Raw genomic sequence first — 21,500 nt, 5'->3', positions numbered from 1 at the left:
TAATATGCATATGGAATTTATGCATGCCTTTAAATTTCATATGTGCATTAAATTTTATGCATGCCTTTAAATTAAATATATGCATTAATTCTATGCATATATAATATTATTAAGTTCCTTTACATTTGTTTATTTCTTGTCTTCCCAGTTTGTGCTTAGTTCCGTCCCTTTGCTTTCTATCAGTGATTTCTCCATGGCTCTCCTCGTGTTCTCATCCCCATTCTCGTATATTCTGCTCAGTACATGTATAATGTCATTATTCTCTTCTTCTTCCTCCTCTTCTTCTTTATTTTGTCTTGTTTCTTTTATCTTCTCTGGTCCCTGGAGACTGTACCACTTAAATGGTGTTTCTTTAATTAAGATTATCTCTATAGATTTCCTGTTTATTTTTATGGCTTGAATATGCGTCACTTCCCTGTAGAGTTTTATAGTCTGAGATGGAGAAATGAAGAGAGACCTTTTGTCTATTAGATTTATCTTTGTAGTGTCTAGAGATAAATCATAAGAAAATAAAATGACAAAAGATTTAGTCTCAGCGAAGTCCATTTTAAAAAGAAGGGCAAAAAGATCATATTAGTACATATGTAAATAACATATGTTATGTTTAAACTATAAATATGTAATATGTAAATATTATATGATCTTATTTACATATCTTATAAAATATAATATGATGTTATGTTTTTTTAGTACCCCCATGAATAGAACAAATGAATTCTATAAAATTGTCCAAACTACAAATATCCCCCAGAAATCACACAAATATCTTAAAAATGATCTAAAAGACCTTTTTAAAAAAGAAAGAAACATAAAAACCACTTTATTAGAAATTAAAAAAAGTAAATATGAGAAATTTAATATAAGAAATAAAATTAAAGAAATACAAGAAAAATGTACAGAAATATCAAAGAAGATTCAAGAAGAGAATATTGAATATCAAAATAATCAAGAAGAAGAAGTTTATAATACAATTTATAATATATTAAAAAGTAGAATAAATGAGCACAAATTAGAAATAATCAAATATTTAAGAAAGCATAAAAATGAACCAGACGAATATAAAAATGAACCAGGCGAATTTAAAAATAAAGAAGAAGAAATAAATAAACAAGAACTACTTAATGAACAAATAAATTTACAAGAAGAAAATAATGTCAGATTGAGAAATCAAGAAATAAATAAACAAATATCAGAAATAGGGAATTTAATGGAAGAAATAGGAATACATGTCTCATTACAAGAAGAAAGCTTTAAAAAGATAGACGAATTAATGGAGGAAAGTGACAGATTTATAGATAATAGCATTTATATTTTAAAAAGAGGAATAGAAGGAATAACAAGCACAAGAAAAACAATGATAAAATTCTTTATGTTCTGGATTATACTGGGAATATTCTTCTGGGTCATAAGGAGATAAAACTTGGAGTTTTATAATGAAATAATATATAAAAGAATTTAATTTATGCACTGCATGTTAAATTTATGCATGTTATATTTATGCGGCTTAGATTTATGCATGTTATATTATGCATAAATATCATGCACCTTTATAAATGCTTAATTTTTCAACAAACAAATTAAGCAATTTTAACAAACAAATTAAGCAACTTTGAATTAAGCAACTTTGAATTAAATCAATCTTCATTAGATTACTGTTTCATATGTATCATAAAAACTTACTACAATAATAAACATGCATCTACTAAAAGAAGAAATCATAGAAGGGTACATTTCTGGGTCGAAATGTGTATCAAATAGTTACACTGTCTATGAAATAATTATAGTCACAAATATCCCGAACATGAAGAATCATCAAGTAATTTATAAAAGATACTCTGAATTCAGAGATCTACACGAACAAGTCAAAAAAGAAATCAAAGAACTGCCAACATTCCCAAAGAAGAAATTCTGGAAATTAAAAGAAGAAATTATTAAAGAAAGAATCTTGAGATTTAATTTTTATATAAAATATTTGTGTATGTTAATAACAAAGAAAGAAATAAATGAAGAGTGTAAAGAAAGAATATTAAAATTTATAAGGAAATAAATATAAAATATACATCTATTTAAAAATATACTGATATAAAATATACTAGTTGTAATTTAAAGAGTTTTTATTTAAAAAAAATATTTATCTCATATATATTTAACTTAAAAAATATTATAAATAAAATATTAATTTTAAAACTTTCTTTTTTTTTTTTATATGGATCGATAGTGTTCCTTCATAAATCTTTTATACATGTGCTTATTCCCAATCTTCTTATACAAATTAGCAAAATTCAAAGGGACTTCTTTAATCTCAACATCTTCTAAAATACCAACCTCAGTCCAAATATCATAAGACTTCTTATCTTCAATATCATTAAAATACGCATCATATACTGAAAAATACGAAAAATTAGAATTTATTTCTAAATTCTCATCAAATGTCATATTTTTACAAATCTTAACATTCTCACTAGTATAATAATCAAGAATACCCATACTAAGGGTATTCTTGAAATAAAGGACTTTGTTGGTAAAAACAAACAAACTGTTTATGCAAAAAAATATAAAAGAAACGAAAAATTGCATAAAATATTTTCTGACCCCAAGATGACAATTTCCAGAATTCAAAAAAATACTAAAATATCCGACATGACAAACATAGGAAAAATAATCATATGTAACAAATCAACACATCTAGAATTTTATGATACAAAATTATCATTCTTATCTTCTTTATCTTTAGATTTCTACACTTACAAATTAGTAAAATATTCTGAGAATATTTTAATTTTAATTGGAAAAAACAAATATCAAATTTGTAATTTTGAATATTCAATTAATAAAAAGGTCTATAATTTAAAGAAGATAAATTTGGAAAATGTAAATATAAAATATTATGAGAAATATCATGTATGGTCAAATCTTGTAATATTTTATTCTGATGAAGGACTTAAAATGTATCATTTTACAAAAGACAGACTTTTAGAAGATGATGTGCCAAATGATTTGGATTTTTTCACTTTACTTCATTATGATTTCTGTGGGAATATTTTGAATATTGTGGCTAGAGATGTAGAAGATACGACTTATATTTTGAGATATAATAATAAATTTAGTCTTACAAAAAAGATAAAGAAATCTTGCATGGCTATTTATGCATTTAATCAAGGATACATTTTGATAAATGAGGGACTTGTATGGTATGAAATAAATAATAAGAAAGTCGCAGAGACAGAATTTGGGAATACTAAAATTACGAGTAGTGTAATTTATGAAGGAAATCTTATTTTGAGTATGAAAGATAATGAATTGATAAAGATTTCAGTAGAGAATGAAAATATGATTATAGTCAAAGTATTCGAGTTGAATACTTTTAATAATCTCGTACTAGTAGACAATTTAATTTTAGGACACACTACTTGTGGATATTGTCAGATTTTTAATATTAAAAATGACGAGATAGAAATTATTCAGAGTCTTGATTCGATAAGCAATTTAAACAGGAGTATTTATAATGATAAAAGATTGTATTTCTACAATGATAAGTTTATGAGCATGCTGAGTAATTTCCAGATGTGTAAAACTGTGAATATTACAGACTGCACAAATTTGCAGTCTTTTTACTTCTTCCGAGGGATTTTCATTTCTACGTATGAAAATTTGACAGAATTTAGAGATTTTGATTTATCAAGTAATATTATAAGTTCTGAACTTAGTGCGAATATCGAGTCATTAAATTATAATGTCACAGGGTTTTATGAATATGATGATACTTTGTACTTTTATTCTAAGTCTAAGATACACAAACTTAAAGATAAAATGGATGTGATAGATTTAAATGAGGATATTTTATTGTGTTCATTTGATCAGGACAAATTTGTTTACTACACAGAAGAAGGCAAACTCAAATGCGGAGGACACAGTCTTGAGATATTTGATATTTCATGTATCATTTATTATAAGAATAATATTTATGTCAGTACTTACAATAATGAATTCTCGATTTATGACAGCAGTCTGGATTTAATTTCTAGAAACAAAAAAGACACATTTTTAATGTCTACAATCCACCGGGGAAATTTGTACTTTTTAGATACTGAAGATTTCCTGAATGTGTACGACGTAGAAATGAATGCTTTTACTTGTGCCTTGAAATTTGATAGTGTAAAAAATATGATTTCTTCTGATCATCTTTTCCTTCTCGGGACTTTTACGGTCAAATTATCTGATCCGACAAGTCAGGCGACTTTTCTAGATCTCAAAAATATAAAGTTCATCCAGAAATATCAGGATATTTACTATATCTTGGTCAAGGGTAAATTATACAGAGTAACATTTAGTGATTTATCTTATAAATATATTAGTAATAATAATAAGTTACTGTGTATGGATAAGAAAGGGTCTAAGATATTCAGCGTAGACACCAATGGCCTTTTAAAATACGACAACTTCGCCAAGAATTATGACATCTTAAAGCATCATAGTAATAGTACCCTGAGATTATTAGAATATAAAAATAAGGAATATTCAATGTTGACTAATGACAATATAATAAGATTTAATACTAAAACTAAGACTCTTTCTCAAGAGTGTATAAATAGAAAAATCATCTATTGTGATCAAAGGATAAAAGTCTACTATAATGAATTTACAGTAGACAAAAAGATAATCAAATATGAAAAAGGAATTATCAAAGACGCCTGTGTCAAAGGAGACATGATTTTATTCATTGACTATTTTAAAGGCTTCTTTATTTACGACTTAGTAAATGAAGAATGGCTTGATCTTACGACTAATTACGAAGAAGATAAAGAAAACTATAAAAAGAGACATAAATCTGTAAAAAGTAGTCTTTTTAAGACGAAATATAACTCGGGATATATTTGGAATAATAAAATCATTTTATCTGCAGAGGGGAAGATTGTGACTTTGGATTTAAAACCAAATATAATAGAGATTTATGAAGTTGATGAAGAAATTGTCTGTTTTACAGAGAACTCTTTAGAAATTAATAAGTCGATTTTGTACTGTTTGACTGTAGGGAACAGTATATGGAAATTAGAGGAGTAAAAAATAATAAGCGAGTATTGTAAAAATAATAAGCGAGTATTGTAAAAATAATAAGCGAGTATTGTAAAGATATTTGAATTTTACATATGGTAATGGAAAGTCTATGCACTAGCAATATATGTTTTTTAAATATTATAATGTTAAGTATATAGTCGATCTAAATATGCTATTCTTAGATACACTGTTTTAAATTTTTATATAATTTTATAAAAATAGTGTGTTGATACAAATGTTATTTATTAAACATTTCTTACTGACAATAAGGCCCTCTTGATATCCCCCAGATTAGACTTCTCTTTATTGAAGAATATCTTCCTTACAATATTCCTCATTTCTTCATCTTCTACCAGAAACAAGTCTACATTCATATTCTTGACATTATTACTGATGATACATCTCAATTCCCCGGCAAAGGGTATCTTCTTAGTAAGGCAGAAATATAAAGTACATCCCAGTCCAAATATATCTACATATTCTAGATTTATATCTCCCTTATAAGTGAAATCTGCCACTTCCTGGGGGAGATACCCAGGGGTGCCTATAAAGTCATCATCCTTAATATTTATAACTTTCTTATCTGAAATAATACTCGACCCAAAATCCACTATCTTCACAGAATCCTTATAAATTAAAATATTCTCTGGTTTGACATCACAATGGTAAACACCCTTACTATGTAAAAACTCTAATCCGTCAATAACCTGTACGATATAATTTATTATCTTCTCTTTACTAATATATTTCTCAATTTTATTAGTCTTAGACTCATTAATTATTCTATTCAAATCATATCCATTTACATATTCAAGTTTAAAATATCCATCATCTTCATCTTCAACATACCCATAAAACTTTATAATATTCTTGTGTGTAAACATTTTATCAGTATAAATTCTATTATAAACTTCTAGTTCTCTTACATTGCACTCTTTTAGAGAACCGCCTATTACTTTAGGGTGCTTTTTGATTACAAATAAATCTGTAGAAGTTGTATCGAGAAATTTGTAAATTTCTGAATATCTACCTTTGGCAAGGATTGATACTTTCTGTAATGTAGAGAACATAAAAGAAGGGGGTGTAAAAAAAGATAAGATTTAGATAAGAAAAAAGTGAATTTAGAAATTATACTTTAAAATGAAATGTATATTGATTAAAAAAAAATGGGATGTTTATTGATAACAATATGAAATATGTAATAAATTTTTAAAACAACATGAAATATGTAATGAATTTTATGTAAAAAAAGAGGTACTTTAAGAATTTGTTTACAAGTTATAAACAAATACCACGTCATTTGTCTACAATACTAAATTTCAAAAAATGTAAAATTTATAAAAAAGTTTTTATTTGTTTGTAATTTAATATCTCATTAAGCATCATATAAATTAATATTTTATTAGACATCATATAAATTCCTATTTTGGTACTAATAAAGTAAGATCTGATATATAATTTACTCGTGTCAATTACTAAAATATATTAAAATTGAATATTTTAATAAACAAAAAATTAATATATTTGAAGGGTACTTTAAAAATAAATTAAGCCATTATAATGGGCGGGAGGATATATGATATTAATTATTAGTTAAAATATTTATCTTTTTGCTCTTGTAAGATTCATAATATAAGTTTAATATTAGTGGCTCTAATTCTGGTAAAAAAGCTCTACTAACATTCCTCCGGTATTTGATCTTAGAAATTTTTAATAATTAAAAAAATGTTTTTTTTAATAAATCATACTAATAATATAGTGAGACATGGATATATAAAAAATGTACAAATTTTTTTATCGAAAAGATAATTAAGTCGCCTTTCCATTGTTATTATTAAATGATCACCATGTACTTCTTTAATTTTTTAATAAATCTTTATAAAATACTAAAAGAGAAGGCACAAAGAGGCAATAAGAGACATTCTTCTATTTTGATATATAATAATAAAAGATAAGAAAGATATTTATGAAAGATATTTTGAAAGATATTTATGAATGATAAAATAAATATACAAGAAAATGAATGTTAGACATAGAAGTATAAAAATAGACCCTAATATGCTCCGTCGGCGCATATGTAGAGTAGCTCTATAATTTCGAGAATTAAGTTATTATTTAAGTCTTACATTAAGTAGAGCCAATGTGTCTAGTGGAGAATGTCGCTTATGCAGCAACTCATTCTGCCTATTCATTATAGAATACGTTCTATTTATAAGCATATTATTAATAGTATAATAATATCAATATTTTATTCTATTTAAAGCATAATATTAAATTTTAAGTTTTTTTTTATTAAATATCATTTTGTTTATTCTCCGCTATTATTAAAAGTACAAGATTCCTTAAACTTACTAATTATCTCTTCATCATTCTGCTCGACACTCAAATTCACAAAATTCAACTTATCTCTCAAAAAATAAAATTTAGATGTATAAAATTTTTTCATATTCCCTTTCTCATCATAATATTGTAATTCTATAAAATATTCAGACTCATCTATGTTTTTAATCCAATGTCCTAGGAATATCGCATCATCTAGGCTTAATATTCTTGATAATTTGTCTTTATAAATATCATATAAAAACACGGACTCGTTTTTATTTAAAATTGAAAAAGATTGGAATCTGTTTTTTGAATCTACTTTGTGAGTTATAAATGATTTGGTGATGACAACATCTTTGAAATTTAGAGAGGATTTTAGGAATATAGTGAAGTCTTTGTTGATTAAATCTTGTTTAGGTATACAGACGTAGATCATGTGACTGTTAATAATAGAAGAATAAGATATGGGAATAGAGACAATATAGGAAAAAAAGAAGGAAAACATATAAAATAGGGAGAGAAATATTAATTTTTAGATAATTAATAACGGAAATATGAATTTTAAGGTAGATGTCTTAAATTCAAAATATAAAAAAAAACAGTTACATTTGGTTTTGATGACGTGTAGCATCGTGGAGCCAGTATTTAAGCAAACATTGGAGTGGGCTTTAATTTGTAAAATACCTACTTATTGAATTCAATATAATGAACAAATTTATTTTTCATAAATATTAACACTACTATTGTTTTTTCTTCGAGATACTAAAAATTTAACGCATTTTATTGATTACGAAATTGTAAATTATAATAAAAGGTGAATTGGCCCAGTATATGTCTTAAAAACGAAAATTCAAGATATATTTAGCTAAGCATTAGAGATAAAATGATGTTTAATTTACATAGTAACGAATACGCGAAAGTTTTAAGCAACTTTGTGATCTTACCAGAATTTTTTTCCATTATAAAACCTCATCTACTTAAACATAACAACACAACTATTAAGTATAAATTAATACGACACTATAGTTCACATCTTTGTTTAACTTAAAGTATATATAACACCTATATGGGGCTATTACTTGCAGCATCATTGTATTATAATTTGATAATTAAAAAATTCCATAAACCAACAAAATTGTATGTTTAACGAAAAAAGCTAGATAGTAAATTATAGCAAACAAAAACCAAATTCTGTTAATACGAGAAATAAAATAACGTGATTGATAAGGTAAAAAATTGTATGAAAATCATTTGCTTTTATAAAAATGATATCATTAATATTTTAGATTAATTATTTTTCTTATGCAATTAAGTAGTACATTTACATTGGAACCATCTAACTAAGCTATGTTTTTGTGACTTAATTTACGCATTGAAACATAGTATATGATTAATAAGGCATTTTTTAACTTGTCATAAAAGCCACCTTTGCTACCTCTGATGGCAATACAACTAAAATATTGAGAACAATATTAAATGTCCTTGAAATTTTTAATATGCAAAACTTTTCAAAAACAATTGGTTTAAAGAAAATAAAGATGCGCGTTTTGAAGATTTATGTATTAATCAAAACCATTATGAGTATTTAAAGCAGTAACATACATCACACTTTTGCGAAAAATTTCACCAATTATTTTTTATGAACTCATATCTCTTTACACTTTGTTCTCAAAAATACATATTAGACACAGAATGTAATAGTAAAAATACGTTTAGATTAAATCTACAAAAATATAGTATATAGACATCCTTGAGGTTAAACAAGGAAACTTTTATATATAATAAAAATAAATATATTAAAACTCATTCTAGATGTATTTAATCATATGTCTGTGCTAATTTTAGATCTTTGGATTCTCTTGGAGTTTATTTAGGTGTTAACATGTAGTATTCACTAAAAGTTTATTTGTAAAAGGAGATATATTCAGTTGCTTTTTAATTGAAACAAACTAAATAAACTTATAATCAAAACAGTGCTTTATTTTATGCATATTTTTTCTATTAATATATTTGACGTAATAATGAATCTTCAAGATATTAATATATCATTTCTGTCGTTATATCTCAAAATATCAATTTTTATACATTATACTTTTAGTGTGATCCTTCAAAAACAAAAAAAATACAATTAAGAAGTTGTGTTATTTAATACTTTGCAATATTATTATTTAAAAGTTATTCGTCTATTATAAAATATTTTTAATATTAAAATATATTGCAGGATGAGCGACGCCTATAAATTCTAACATCAAGAAATATATTTTAACTGTTAGTTTGTTCTTACGAAGAAATTTAGCACTTAAGATGCCGTATTTAATTTAAAAGATCGCATTGCGTAATTGCGTTATCCTTATTTCCCGTCAATATAAATAACATCTATAGTATAACCCCTACATTATCGACTACACTATCTCCAATAAATTTATTCAGTCATTTTTAACGGCCTAACGCCTTAAATACCTCTAAAATATGTGTTAATTATAATTTTTATAATCAATAAAATCTCTTGACTAGTGGTATGCTAGCAATTTAAGCTCTTTGAAACTTATGCCGCAAACCCTACTTGGGTCTTATGATCTTCGCGCGATGCTAGAAATGATCAATGTGCTACATTTTTTTCAAGTTGGTTTTTAAATTTTTTTAATTTATGTCTAAAAAAGTAATATAAATGTTTCACAATTGTTACATACGTTGCGATGTTGAAAATTTGCATTTACTTTAGCAATTCTAGGACGATTTCAAACTTTGCTGATGCAATATAGATACAGGATACGAATTTCACCAATTTTAAAATATTGTGAGTCTAATCATAAATTTTGATATCTTAACAAAATCGTAAAAATATGTTCGGCACGTTTCAAGCATGTGCAAGCGTTGTTGATACTCAAAAACAATTCTTAAATCCATATCAATGTTCCGCTGGAATTTTGAACTAATAAAACGACATATAATATATTTCCAACCCAAATAATTATTTAATTTGCGTCAAGCTTACCAGATATGGCTAGCATGTGCTAATTAATATTTAAATATTTACTGTATGTCTCTATATTCTGTTGTTTGAATTGCTATTATGCGATCTAAAAAAGATGTATAGTTATTATGTTTTCTTAAAAATTTAACCATTTTATGATATCAATCTTCTCATATAATATATGAATACAAAAACGTGCACATCTAAATAAAAGTTTTGGTCAATTTTTTTACACAACTTTTTCTTCTTAATGATTCAAGCATCAAGACAATAATGTAAAAATTAAATTCATAACGATCTAGTACAATAGCTTAAATGTCAGATAATTAGGTAATGTTTTTGATAAACATTAGTTCCACCAAATTTGATGTCTTGTAGTATATATTCCTTATTTTTTTTAAAATAATATAATTATAACAAGCCAAGTTTATATTTATATGTATATATAAAATTTTATTAAAATATTTCAACAAAAAATGTTATTACAAAATAACGTACATAGCTGTCCATCTATGATAAAATTTTTTTGATATATTTGTATATTATGCAAAAATTAAAATGTTGCATAACATATAGAACATAATACTTGTTGTCGCCAATAATAATTAATAATGAACAGGATTTTTACAGTATATTCTTATTGCAGGAAATATAAAATGACTTTATTGTTATTTATTTATTACTACAATTTAATAAATTATATACTTCAGTTAGGTAGCTATAACAGATTATAAGAATAAGAGTACCGCAATATATTAACTAAGTAAAAAAACCTTTTAAGTGGTACTGAGAATATGTTTGCTAATAACATCTAAAAACAATAAAATTCAAATTAAAAAATATACGCTAATAATAGAACTAAAAAAGTGTAAATGCCATAATGCAAATAATTAAGAGAATTCAAAAACGCTATTAAAAATTGTTATAATGTGGAAAGGAATTTTATGTAAAAATATATAGAATGGGGTTCTGCCGCATTCTTCCGCACCATCTTATCTTATAAGCTAACATAATATTAACATATTGAGTCTTTTTTTGTTTAGGCAAGTTATCGCTATTCTGCGTCCTCACACGTTTTTGCAGTCGTATTTACTGATAGAAAAAAAACAACTCAAACTTTAGTGATTATTTATTCATTTTCATTACATCCCGTCGTAATCTTGATTTCGGATCCATTGGATAAATTCTTATTTGATCTTCAAATATAAAAATTGGGTATATGCTTCAAAAAATTATCTAAAAGGCCATAATTTATTTCTAAGCTACTAAATGTCATTGAATATTGTATAGTGTTTATCAAATACTTGTGTAGTTGACGAGTTTGTTTGTTAAAAGTCGTTTTTTTGGTTTTTTTAAATAGTCATTTAATTGGTGAAACAAATAGAAATTTGTTTTTTTATCAAACACAAAAATATTAGGCTTTTAGCGGCTTATATTAATATTTGCTAAATTTTTATTTATTGATTTCGCCGATACTGTTTTATAATTTCTTTTACAAAATGCAAAAAAAATCGCACGTTTTTTGTAAAGAGTATTTCATAAATATGAGATTTCCAATTATATCTTGTTCATAATAGATTGACCGAGATTGAGTCTGGAGGTATCTCATTGGCTACTAATTTTCATATGCCGACTAAAGAGCAATGACTTATAAAGTAATAAGAAGATATTTGTACATGTATAAACTTTTCTCATAGGAATAAACAATATAGTAAAGACCTGGTATTGTATATTATGATATCAGACTTTTGCACATAAATAATGTAGTTTTATATCATTAATTTTTTCAAGTCATTCATGATAACTTTATTGCACTGAAGCAACTATCTAATGAATTTTCAAATAATGAAACTAGTTTATAATTTTATATATTCATATCTTACATACTCTACTATTGTAATTAAATCTAGTTACAAAAAAATACGCTGATTATTTTGACAGCACTTCAAAAAGAGTTTTTTTAAAATTTAATATTAAAATTAATCAATTAGAATGTCATCAATTTTTTATATGCAAATGCACACTAATACAATGATTTAAATAATTAATTTATAAATGAAGATTCAAGATTGTATATTTGTAAATTTCATTATTTGAATAATAAGCATACGAGCATTTAAAAAAGAAATAGTATTAAAAAAGTTGACTGCATGCTTGAAAGTATGAAAGAAATATCTTCGAGTCAATTAATTAAATATCCAACATATTTAGTTCAAAATATATGATTTATTATTTGTTTTCATAGAAACACTCCAAACCCGAATTATTTAAAACATAATTCTGCTGCCTAAAAGTTTATTAAGCAAATTTGTAATACGATTTTGATAAGAAAGATTTATAAATCAAAACTTGATTTAAATAATATTGACAACAAAAATAAAATAATATTCAAATTTCAATACAAGCATTGTTTGTTTTTATAAATTTATATTTTCAAGATAATGTCATATCACAATTTATTTGTGTTAAGATTATTAAAGTTTGATTTTATTTATAAATATGACGTAGTTGGTTATTAAACACAAAGAAATAAATAAAGCAACAAACATTAAATTGAATATTTGATTTGAAAAAATATTAATAAAAAACTACATTTATTATTCTTGGTCATATGTATTCCTAAAATCACTTGACGTATTTTCATATTGTAAGTTTTTGATAGCCTCTCCCAATTTATTGTTTTCAGATTCAAGATTTGGCATAGAAATTTTATTCATTGATTTTCTTAGATTATAAAATTCTTCTGATGGAATATTTTGTAAATACAACGCTTTAAATTCTCTATATTTATCCCAGTTTGCTAAAATATTTTCGTATTCTTCAAAGTGATGAATATCATTTCCCAACGAAATATCTTCTTTTATAAGTTTTTGGAATGATTCTATCTCTTGTATGATCGACATTAGGGGGTCACGAAAATTATTTCTTATAAAGCAATTTGTAACGTGTAAATTTAAATAAAAAACAAATAAACATATCATTAATTTTTATAAAATTTGCTTTAATAAGTTAAGTAAACACATTTAATTCTATGACTGTATTTTTAAATTTTTTGTAATTTTTTCATTTATGGATGTAAACACATAATATACAATTGAATTTTGTTAACAAATAAATGTTAACAAAATTTTTCATTTATCAAAAAAGAAAAAAAATTGGGTGTTCAATAAATTGGAAAAAAAGTAATTATTAAATTTTTTGACAAATCAAGTATCAAAAGCCCAACACAACAGCTTTAAACTTAATTTCTTTTTATTAATTTTTTTAATAAAAACCAATTTCTTTAGATTAGAACGTCAAATTAACATTTTATATACCCATGTTATTATTATGTTAAATTACAAAATAAGTACAATTTTCTCCTTTAATCCCTTTCTTTTTATATACAAAACTTGATTTTTTTATTTTTAACCCTTTTTTTAAAAAGTTGATTCGAAAAAAATGTTGATAAGAAAATATAAAATTAAAATCGAAAAAAATTTCACTTTAAAATTTGATTCAATTTTCAATACAATAAACAAAATATTTAGCATTTATTATCTATAATTCTAAAACTTAGTGTTGATTAGATTTTCAAATAATAATTGTTATATTTGTTTTTTATTCTTTAATAAACATAAGTAATTGGGTTTACTAATACTAAATGTGTTTTATACATTTTATGATGTGTATAATATTTTAATATTTCTAATTTAGTATTTTTGAAATATATTTTTTAATTTGTTTTTTATGTTTTTGTTTGTTTTAAGGACAAATTAAGCAAATAAATTGGAGCTTTGCGCTTTTACAGACATTTTTAAGTCATTATTATCTTTTTTATATATAAAGAATAATTACATTAAAAAGGAGTAAATTAATATTATATTTTTCTTGCACAATATTATCTATAAATTGTAATTAGTTGTAAAGTTATTTAGCACATATATATATCTTTTTACACTAAATTCGAAAGAATAGTAAAGATAAGTCTTGACTTATAAATTAAAAAATTACCATTATAAAACTTTCAACAATAAAATGAATGGATTTATATTTGTTTAGTTTTTTTAGTTAAAGTTTTTTACTTTTAGATTTTTTCCACAAAGATTTTCAAGAACAGAGCTAAAATAAAAAATTATGTTCTTATATGAGAAAGAACACAGGCAAATGCTCCCAAAGCTTTAATTTTTAAAACGATGTAATGCTCTAGTTTTTTACTTCTTTCCATATAAGTTTGGTATAAAATTTAATGTTTAGCTAAGATTGTTTCGAGATTTTTTTTTTACATTGTATAGAATTAATGTCTTGTTGTAATTTATTTACTTTTAGATTAACTGCCAAAATTTTATTGTAAAAATTAAGATTTTTATTAACAGTTTTAAAACTCTAAAAATTTATAATTTTGATAATTTGAAGTTCTTTAAATTCCTAAATAAATATTTATTTTTGAAAAATAATTAAGATTTTTCATTTATATTTGAGAAATTCAAAATACAAGTCATTAAAAAGGAGATTTTTTAATGTTTCTAAAACAGAAAGAGAAAATAGATAAGACATAGATATAATTTCTCAATCAAATTAGCAATACGTGGATAACAAAAAAGAAAATTATAAATAGCAACACTCATTTGCATAAAAAATGAAAATGCACCCGTTTAATTTACCCATATTCCACTTTATATTTTTAAGTATAAAGTTTTTGTTTTTAGCTTTTTTTAGAAAGCGAATCGGGCTGAAGGAGAACAAAGACAAAGCATATTTTTATCAGTGAAGAAACATCCATATGTCTGATAGGATTTTTATACAAAATAATGAAAATTTTATGGTAATTATCTATAATGTTATTGTATATCCGATATTAAAATATATATATATTAAGTTTTACGGAGTATTTTTACTTTAGTTCTAGTCATGTAAATGTGTATTTTTTACATTAATTTCTGTTTTTTTTAAAGTCGAAGAAAAAAACATGTCAAAGGAAAAATAAATAAATCTTTCAAACTAACTTTATATATAAAACATTATTTCTTATGTTTATTATTTCCAACTTTCTTAAAATAAATTTTGTATGTACTGAATACCTGGGTCTAAAATGAAAAAACATTTAAACTTTAAAAGTAAACAAAGATCGCTCTTAAAAAATCTTTGAATACAAACATATAAATTTAGAGCTGTAAAATCTTTTAATTAATATTAAAGCTTTTAATTAAGATGCTAGAAGGGGTCTTATTGAAATATAAAAAAGTAAAGTTCAGAGGAACTTTATGATAAGAGAGTAACAACCGAGTCCACCAAGAGGCCTGTGTCATCTTATATTGCAAATTTGAATTCTTCGTATATAAAATAAATGTCCAATATAAAAAGCAAATTTTGCAGAAATAAAATCAAAAACAGTTTCCTGGTTATTCAATCAAATATTATATATTACCTATTATGTAAAATGACTAAAAAGCGCATTTTTAATGTATGCATGTGTATTATTACACAAATAAATTTGTTTGCTTTTCATTTATTAGTTACATCATACTTTTTGCTCATAGGTTCTTGTTGAGCTGTCAATTATGTAGTATCAGATTACGAATATCAATTTTTCGATAAAATGAGGTGGACTTTTTTTTGTTTACTTAAAAAATTATATCATAAAAATCTTTATAATTTTTCTTATATATAAAGCTTTCAAAATATTCAATCAAATATCAATTTATTTCATAGATTTATAGCAATGTTTTAATTAACCCCAAGATGGTTACAGGTAAAAAGAAAATAACGGTAACTTCTAATCCCAATATCGCTATTATTAAATACTGGGGCAAAGAGAATATTGAATCTAACATTTGTTCTAATCCGTCTATATCTTTTCAATGTAATAAACTAGTAACCACTACATCCCTCTCTTACAATGATCAAGAAAAAGACGAATTTATTTTTAACGGTAAATTAACAACGGTCAATAAAAAAATTGAATATATTGTCAACCTATTTAGAAAAATAAAAAATGATACTAAAAGTTTACTTATTGAATCAGATAACAATTTCCCACATAGTTGTGGTGTGGCGTCTTCTGCTTCTGGATTTTCCGCTTTGGTATTGGCTCTTGATAAATTTTATGAAACTAATTTCTCAGAGAAAGATCTTAGTATTTTGGCCAGAGAGTGCTCTGGCAGTGGAAGTAGAAGCATTCCTAAGAATATAGTCATGTGTGACAAATATGAGTCTTATACAATAGGCGAGTGGAAAGAAATGAAAATTTTATTAATTAAAATTAATGAAGAAGTTAAAAAAGTCAGCAGTACAGAAGGAATGTGCAGAACACAAGAGACAAGTTTCTTTTATAAAGAAAGATTAAACAGGGTAGACGAGAAGATTTTTCTATGTCAGGAATATATTAAGACGAGAGATCATCAGAGCTTATTTAAATTAATAATGAGAGAATCTAATGAGATACACGCGATTATGTTTGAGAGTTATCCGCCTATTAGGTACATTTCCGATAAAGGGTATGAGATTATGGAGAGGATACATGATTTTAATAAAGATGAGGTTAAGATGGCCTATACATTTGATGCGGGTACTAATCCTTTTATTTTTGTATTAGAAAAAGATTTAAATGAAGCCAAAGAATATTTCAAGGATTATGAAATGATTGAATGCAATTAAAATAATTTAAAAAATACAAATATTTAATAATCAGATTAGTTATATTTGAAAATATTTTATAACATACAGAAAGTGAATTTTATAAACAGTACGTACATTTAGAATTAAAATTTTTAATTTTGAATCTGTTACTTATTGTAAGGATCTGGTTTTCTAAAAAATTTGTTTAGAAAAAAAAGTATAGTTATAACTTTGTTTGTATTATCTAAATTTAGAACTCATATGTAAATCCATATCCATAATCAAATACATTTTTTCCTACTCTACAATTAAGATTCAAAGATAATCCTTCTGATAACTTATCATTATACACTAGACTCAAAACTTTTTTATTATCTAAACTTCCTATTATTTCACCTCTCTTACTGTGGACTCGTACGCCCACTCCATAAGACATTTGTTTCTCTCTATTAGTCGAAAAATGCATTCCGTACTCGAATAAAGCCGATTTCTTGTTTTTAGACGTCACTGTCTTGTAGTAGTCTATTGACAGCGTATTAAAATGCTGCAAAGAAATTGTACTAACATGGCCTATTCCTTCATATCTCCCTACAAAAGAGAGTCCTAAATATTCGTCTGCTTTTATACACTCGCCTCCTATACTAAAAATCCCCAATTGTTGCATATAATTCCCTACGTAGACACATGATGCGCCTTTTATAGCAGGCTGTATCATTTTTATACACAAATTATTATATCGATTTCTAAGATCTATTTCTATTTGTGTAAATATGTCTTTACTTCTACCTATTACTGTATGAAATTTAGTGTAAAAATTATTAAACATGTGGGTTCCTCTAATTCTAAATATTTTATCTTGGTCTATACTTGTCTGTAAAAGAAGATTATTAAAACAGAATGTCCCGTAAGTCTGTCTAGATTCGAAATCTGGACCAATATTTGAGATATGAGATATTTGGAAATTTGGGGAGACTGTTTTAGAAATTTCAGTTTTAATACCAGTAAAATTTGATAAATTAAAAACGGTATTTGATTCGTTATTGTAGGTATCAAAAGAAGAAGTGAGTTGAGTGTTGAAAAGAGTATCTTTGAGTTTTTTATAAAAAGATTTCATTGGGGTGAAATATTGAACTTAATGTTTTGATCATAATTTGCCGTTAAAAAAAATATTAAAATTTTTATAAAATTATCTCAATTTTATTCAATTATGATTTAAATGTTAAGAATTTGTTGAATTCTCATAAAAATTATCTCGATTTTATTCAATTACAATAAAATGTTAAGATATTGATATATTTTAGTTTGAAAGCCAAAGTACATTTTTCATAGATAAACAAAATCACTTGAAATTTATATAGTTCAAAAAGACGCAATATTATTACGAATCTTACTTCGTTACTATTAAAAAAATATGCTAAAAAATTTTACTAATTTTTTTTTATTTTTTAACATTTTAATTCCTCGGGCTTTTTATTACTAACTTTATCATCACCAAATACACGGAAATCTTCCATTAAAAAATTTTTAAATTCCAAATCATCTTCTCTTTTAATTTTCTTTTCAATAAAATTTTCTATTTCTTGATAACTAAATCCAATCTCATACAAATTTCTACAAAGTTCATCTCCTTGTTTCATTTTTTCTAATAAAATTTCCCCTATCATTTCACAGTCTAAAACTGTACCTTCAAATTTATTAGAAATTAGAAAATTCACTGAGCTTTTAAAATCTTCATTTAGACATTCATTTAAATATTTCCTAATAATATTTTTATCTTTAAAAATTGATTGGTCAATAATTTTTAAAGCTAAATCTGGATATTTATAAGCGAAATCATTAAATAATTTGTCAGAAGATAAAAGTTGAAATTTTATATTTTTAGAATTTTCGCCTCGTTCTAATAATTCTAATTGTATATTTGACAACATAGTCCTTTTCTTTATTTCATCATGATATGGTGAATGTAATGAGACTGTCTTTGCCTTTTTTAATAAATCTATTCTTTTTTCTAAATTTATATTTTTTTTATCTATCAAATTTATCAAAGATTTTACTGCTTCAACTCTGTCGTCTCTGTAGGCGCAATATTTCCAATATAACTCGTAAATTAATGGATTAGAATTTGTCAAAGATTTCTCTTGTAAATATTTGCTTAAGAATTTTGATTCTAATTTTATTATGTCTGGTAGCTTCATATTAGTTTTTATTTCACAACACGCGCAATCTTCTTTGATTTCTTTTACTAACAAATTTTCAACTAATGCGTCGAAAAATGAATATAAAAAATCTTCTCTTTTATCTTCTAGACAATTAGTAATTGACCCATTACATTTAATACTTGGACATAATAAATTTACTACTTCTTCATGATCATATTTCATTTTTAATTCTTGGTCGTAATGTTTTCTTATTAAAATTATTGACCCAGTAAAAAATTTTAACTCGTTAAATTTTTTTATAATTTCAGAATTAAAATTTATATTTTTGAAATTCGTCAAAGATTCCCAGAGCTTGTCTTTTGATGGATATTTTTTCAATAAATCAAAGCCTTTATGATAATAAATTTCATCTAGTGGTAAATAATCTTTAGATTTGTTACTTAATGAACTTATTAAAGTATCAAGACTTTGATTAGTTTTAAATATTTCCATTAAAGAATCCAGAGATCGTTTTTTAAATTCTGCTTCGTCGTTAAGTAACAATCTATAAAATGTCATGTCTTCTAAATTTATATTATATTCATGAATTACAGTGACATAATTGACAGATTGTATAAAATAATCCATAAAATCTCTGGCTATTTTAAATTCATTTTGTTTTAATTTGCTTATCAAATTTTTAAATTTTTGCACTGTTTTTTCCATTTCATTTTTTAAATTGTCATCTTCCAATATTTTGAAAATTTTTATATTTAAAAATTTTTTCATTTGTCTGTAAATAAACGAGAAAAGGCCTTTTATATGATTTTCGTCAATTTTAATACACAAATATTCTAATTTTGATACGTCGCAATTCATTGAGAAAATGTCGAAATATAAAGCGAGACCTTCTCGTAAGCCTAAATTTTTAAACATGTTGTAAACTTCTTCTATTCGACTTACAATGACAAATTGTTTTAAATCTAAGATTTCATAAAATGAAATCTTAGATTTCGAAATTAAAAATAAAAATTTCCCATTTACGAAGAAATTTGTTATTTCTTCTTGTAAATTTATTGTTTCTTGATTTTCACTTGCTTTATTTCTATCAATATTAGTTTTTTGGAATTCATTTACGGTAATAAAATGTATTAAACTTCCTTGGTATCTATTTTTTTCTAATACAATAAACTTATTTAAAAAGGTTTTTATCTTTAAATCTTCTTTTTCTGTTGTATCAATGAAGCATTTTTTAGTGTACAAATATTTTGTATCATAAAAATCTCTTGACCCGTCAGGCTGCACACAATAAAAAAATAAATTGTCATTTTTCTCCTCTAATAATTGACAATCAATATATTCTTTATAAAGACTAATTTCTCTTATTTTAAATATTCCACTTTCAATATTATAAACTGTAATTTTTTTACTTAAAACAATTAAAAATTTTTCATTTGAGCTCATTTTTATAATTTTCGATTTTTTTCTTCTTAAAATTGTTGGTATCAAATTTGTTAATAAATTTGTATCTGGAGAATACAAATACATTAATTTAAAAGACCAAGAATCTAAACTTTTATAAATAACTTCATAAACATTTCCATCTTCACAACCTATAAAAATATTACCATTTTTTAAACAATAACATAAACATTTACTTACTGTTGAAGCTACGAAGTTTGTATTTATTAAAGCTTGAGATATTTTGTCTACTCCGTAAATTATAATTTGATTTTCAGTAAACACAATAAAACAGTAAGAAATTTTACTATTAAAAATTCCTTTTTTGGGAATAAAAATGTCAACAAATAAGATTTTTGAATTAAAAGTGCAAATTTCTTCGTAATTATTTGATTCATATCTGAATATTGAGAGTCTATAATTGTGTGCATACCAGATTATAGACATTTCTGGAATTATACCAGATTTATCATAATTTTCTTGTGGTAAACTGTATTCTTTTAATTTTTTTAGTGTTTTGTAATTTGTAAATGATTGTGAACAAGTTGAAAATATTTCAGTGAGGGAATATTTTTCCCTGTCTTCGTAAGCCTTTGTTTCCTCAAAGATCTGTTTTTTGTTCATGGGTATAAAAAACAAGGAGAATTTATAATAAAAAGAACAAAAAATCAAGGAACTTTTATTGCTAGTAAAGATATGAGAATTTTAATTTTAAATCGAGATAAGCTTATTTCTTTTTTATAAATATTTTCTAAATCAACAAATTACATAGTTTATGCAAATTGACATAAAAAGAAAATAAATCTGCATGAATATTTAAAAACAAAAATCTGCATCGTCAATCATTTCAATGATCTGAAACTAAAACTATTTAAGAAATCTTAAATTATAGCAAATAAGCATAGTTCTTCTTGTTTTTCTGTTGAAATACATATCCGCTTCTTCAGAAGGTT

At 24.4% G+C, this 21,500-nt stretch overlaps 11 protein-coding genes across 11 annotated transcripts; 4 read left to right on the top strand and 7 right to left on the bottom strand.

The window, feature by feature from the left end:
- Positions 1-129: 129 nt before the first annotated feature.
- Positions 130-546, bottom strand: VNE69_05161 (SGT1-like protein; the record flags this gene model as incomplete). The annotated part of the gene is made up of 1 exon (XM_065473645.1): positions 130-546. One exon carries the CDS (start codon positions 544-546, stop codon positions 130-132), a length of 417 nt encoding a protein of 138 aa, XP_065329717.1.
- Positions 547-697: 151 nt separating this feature from the next.
- VNE69_05160 (uncharacterized protein) lies at positions 698-1,417 on the top strand (the record flags this gene model as incomplete). The annotated part of the gene is made up of 1 exon (XM_065473644.1): positions 698-1,417. The coding sequence occupies one exon, from the start codon at positions 698-700 to the stop codon at positions 1,415-1,417; it is 720 nt and encodes a 239-aa protein (XP_065329716.1).
- A 276-nt stretch (positions 1,418-1,693) lies between these two features.
- VNE69_05159 (sorting nexin-3 (SNX24)) lies at positions 1,694-2,047 on the top strand (the record flags this gene model as incomplete). The annotated part of the gene is made up of 1 exon (XM_065473643.1): positions 1,694-2,047. One exon carries the CDS (start codon positions 1,694-1,696, stop codon positions 2,045-2,047), a length of 354 nt encoding a protein of 117 aa, XP_065329715.1.
- A 155-nt stretch (positions 2,048-2,202) lies between these two features.
- On the bottom strand, positions 2,203-2,487 carry VNE69_05158 (uncharacterized protein; the record flags this gene model as incomplete). Its single annotated transcript, XM_065473642.1, has 1 exon — positions 2,203-2,487. The coding sequence occupies one exon, from the start codon at positions 2,485-2,487 to the stop codon at positions 2,203-2,205; it is 285 nt and encodes a 94-aa protein (XP_065329714.1).
- Positions 2,488-2,598: 111 nt separating this feature from the next.
- Positions 2,599-5,061, top strand: VNE69_05157 (WD40 repeat domain-containing protein; the record flags this gene model as incomplete). The annotated part of the gene is made up of 1 exon (XM_065473641.1): positions 2,599-5,061. One exon carries the CDS (start codon positions 2,599-2,601, stop codon positions 5,059-5,061), a length of 2,463 nt encoding a protein of 820 aa, XP_065329713.1.
- Positions 5,062-5,300: 239 nt separating this feature from the next.
- Positions 5,301-6,125, bottom strand: VNE69_05156 (death-associated protein kinase 2; the record flags this gene model as incomplete). The annotated part of the gene is made up of 1 exon (XM_065473640.1): positions 5,301-6,125. One exon carries the CDS (start codon positions 6,123-6,125, stop codon positions 5,301-5,303), a length of 825 nt encoding a protein of 274 aa, XP_065329712.1.
- Positions 6,126-7,363: 1,238 nt separating this feature from the next.
- VNE69_05155 (uncharacterized protein) lies at positions 7,364-7,813 on the bottom strand (the record flags this gene model as incomplete). Its single annotated transcript, XM_065473639.1, has 1 exon — positions 7,364-7,813. One exon carries the CDS (start codon positions 7,811-7,813, stop codon positions 7,364-7,366), a length of 450 nt encoding a protein of 149 aa, XP_065329711.1.
- Positions 7,814-12,948: 5,135 nt separating this feature from the next.
- VNE69_05154 (uncharacterized protein) lies at positions 12,949-13,254 on the bottom strand (the record flags this gene model as incomplete). The annotated part of the gene is made up of 1 exon (XM_065473638.1): positions 12,949-13,254. The coding sequence occupies one exon, from the start codon at positions 13,252-13,254 to the stop codon at positions 12,949-12,951; it is 306 nt and encodes a 101-aa protein (XP_065329710.1).
- Positions 13,255-16,072: 2,818 nt separating this feature from the next.
- Positions 16,073-16,987, top strand: VNE69_05153 (diphosphomevalonate decarboxylase (MVD); the record flags this gene model as incomplete). Its single annotated transcript, XM_065473637.1, has 1 exon — positions 16,073-16,987. One exon carries the CDS (start codon positions 16,073-16,075, stop codon positions 16,985-16,987), a length of 915 nt encoding a protein of 304 aa, XP_065329709.1.
- Positions 16,988-17,198: 211 nt separating this feature from the next.
- VNE69_05152 (mitochondrial translocase (TOMM40L)) lies at positions 17,199-18,062 on the bottom strand (the record flags this gene model as incomplete). Its single annotated transcript, XM_065473636.1, has 1 exon — positions 17,199-18,062. One exon carries the CDS (start codon positions 18,060-18,062, stop codon positions 17,199-17,201), a length of 864 nt encoding a protein of 287 aa, XP_065329708.1.
- Positions 18,063-18,393: 331 nt separating this feature from the next.
- VNE69_05151 (nucleoporin NUP157/170) lies at positions 18,394-21,171 on the bottom strand (the record flags this gene model as incomplete). The annotated part of the gene is made up of 1 exon (XM_065473635.1): positions 18,394-21,171. One exon carries the CDS (start codon positions 21,169-21,171, stop codon positions 18,394-18,396), a length of 2,778 nt encoding a protein of 925 aa, XP_065329707.1.
- Positions 21,172-21,500: the final 329 nt, after the last annotated feature.

The sequence above is a fragment of the Vairimorpha necatrix genome, chromosome 5 (assembly GCF_036630325.1).
Source record: "Vairimorpha necatrix chromosome 5, complete sequence".
NCBI classification, from domain to species: domain Eukaryota; kingdom Fungi; phylum Microsporidia; family Nosematidae; genus Vairimorpha; species Vairimorpha necatrix.
Note: the sequence above shows the minus strand (reverse complement) of the source record. Positions and strands in the feature narration are given on the sequence as shown.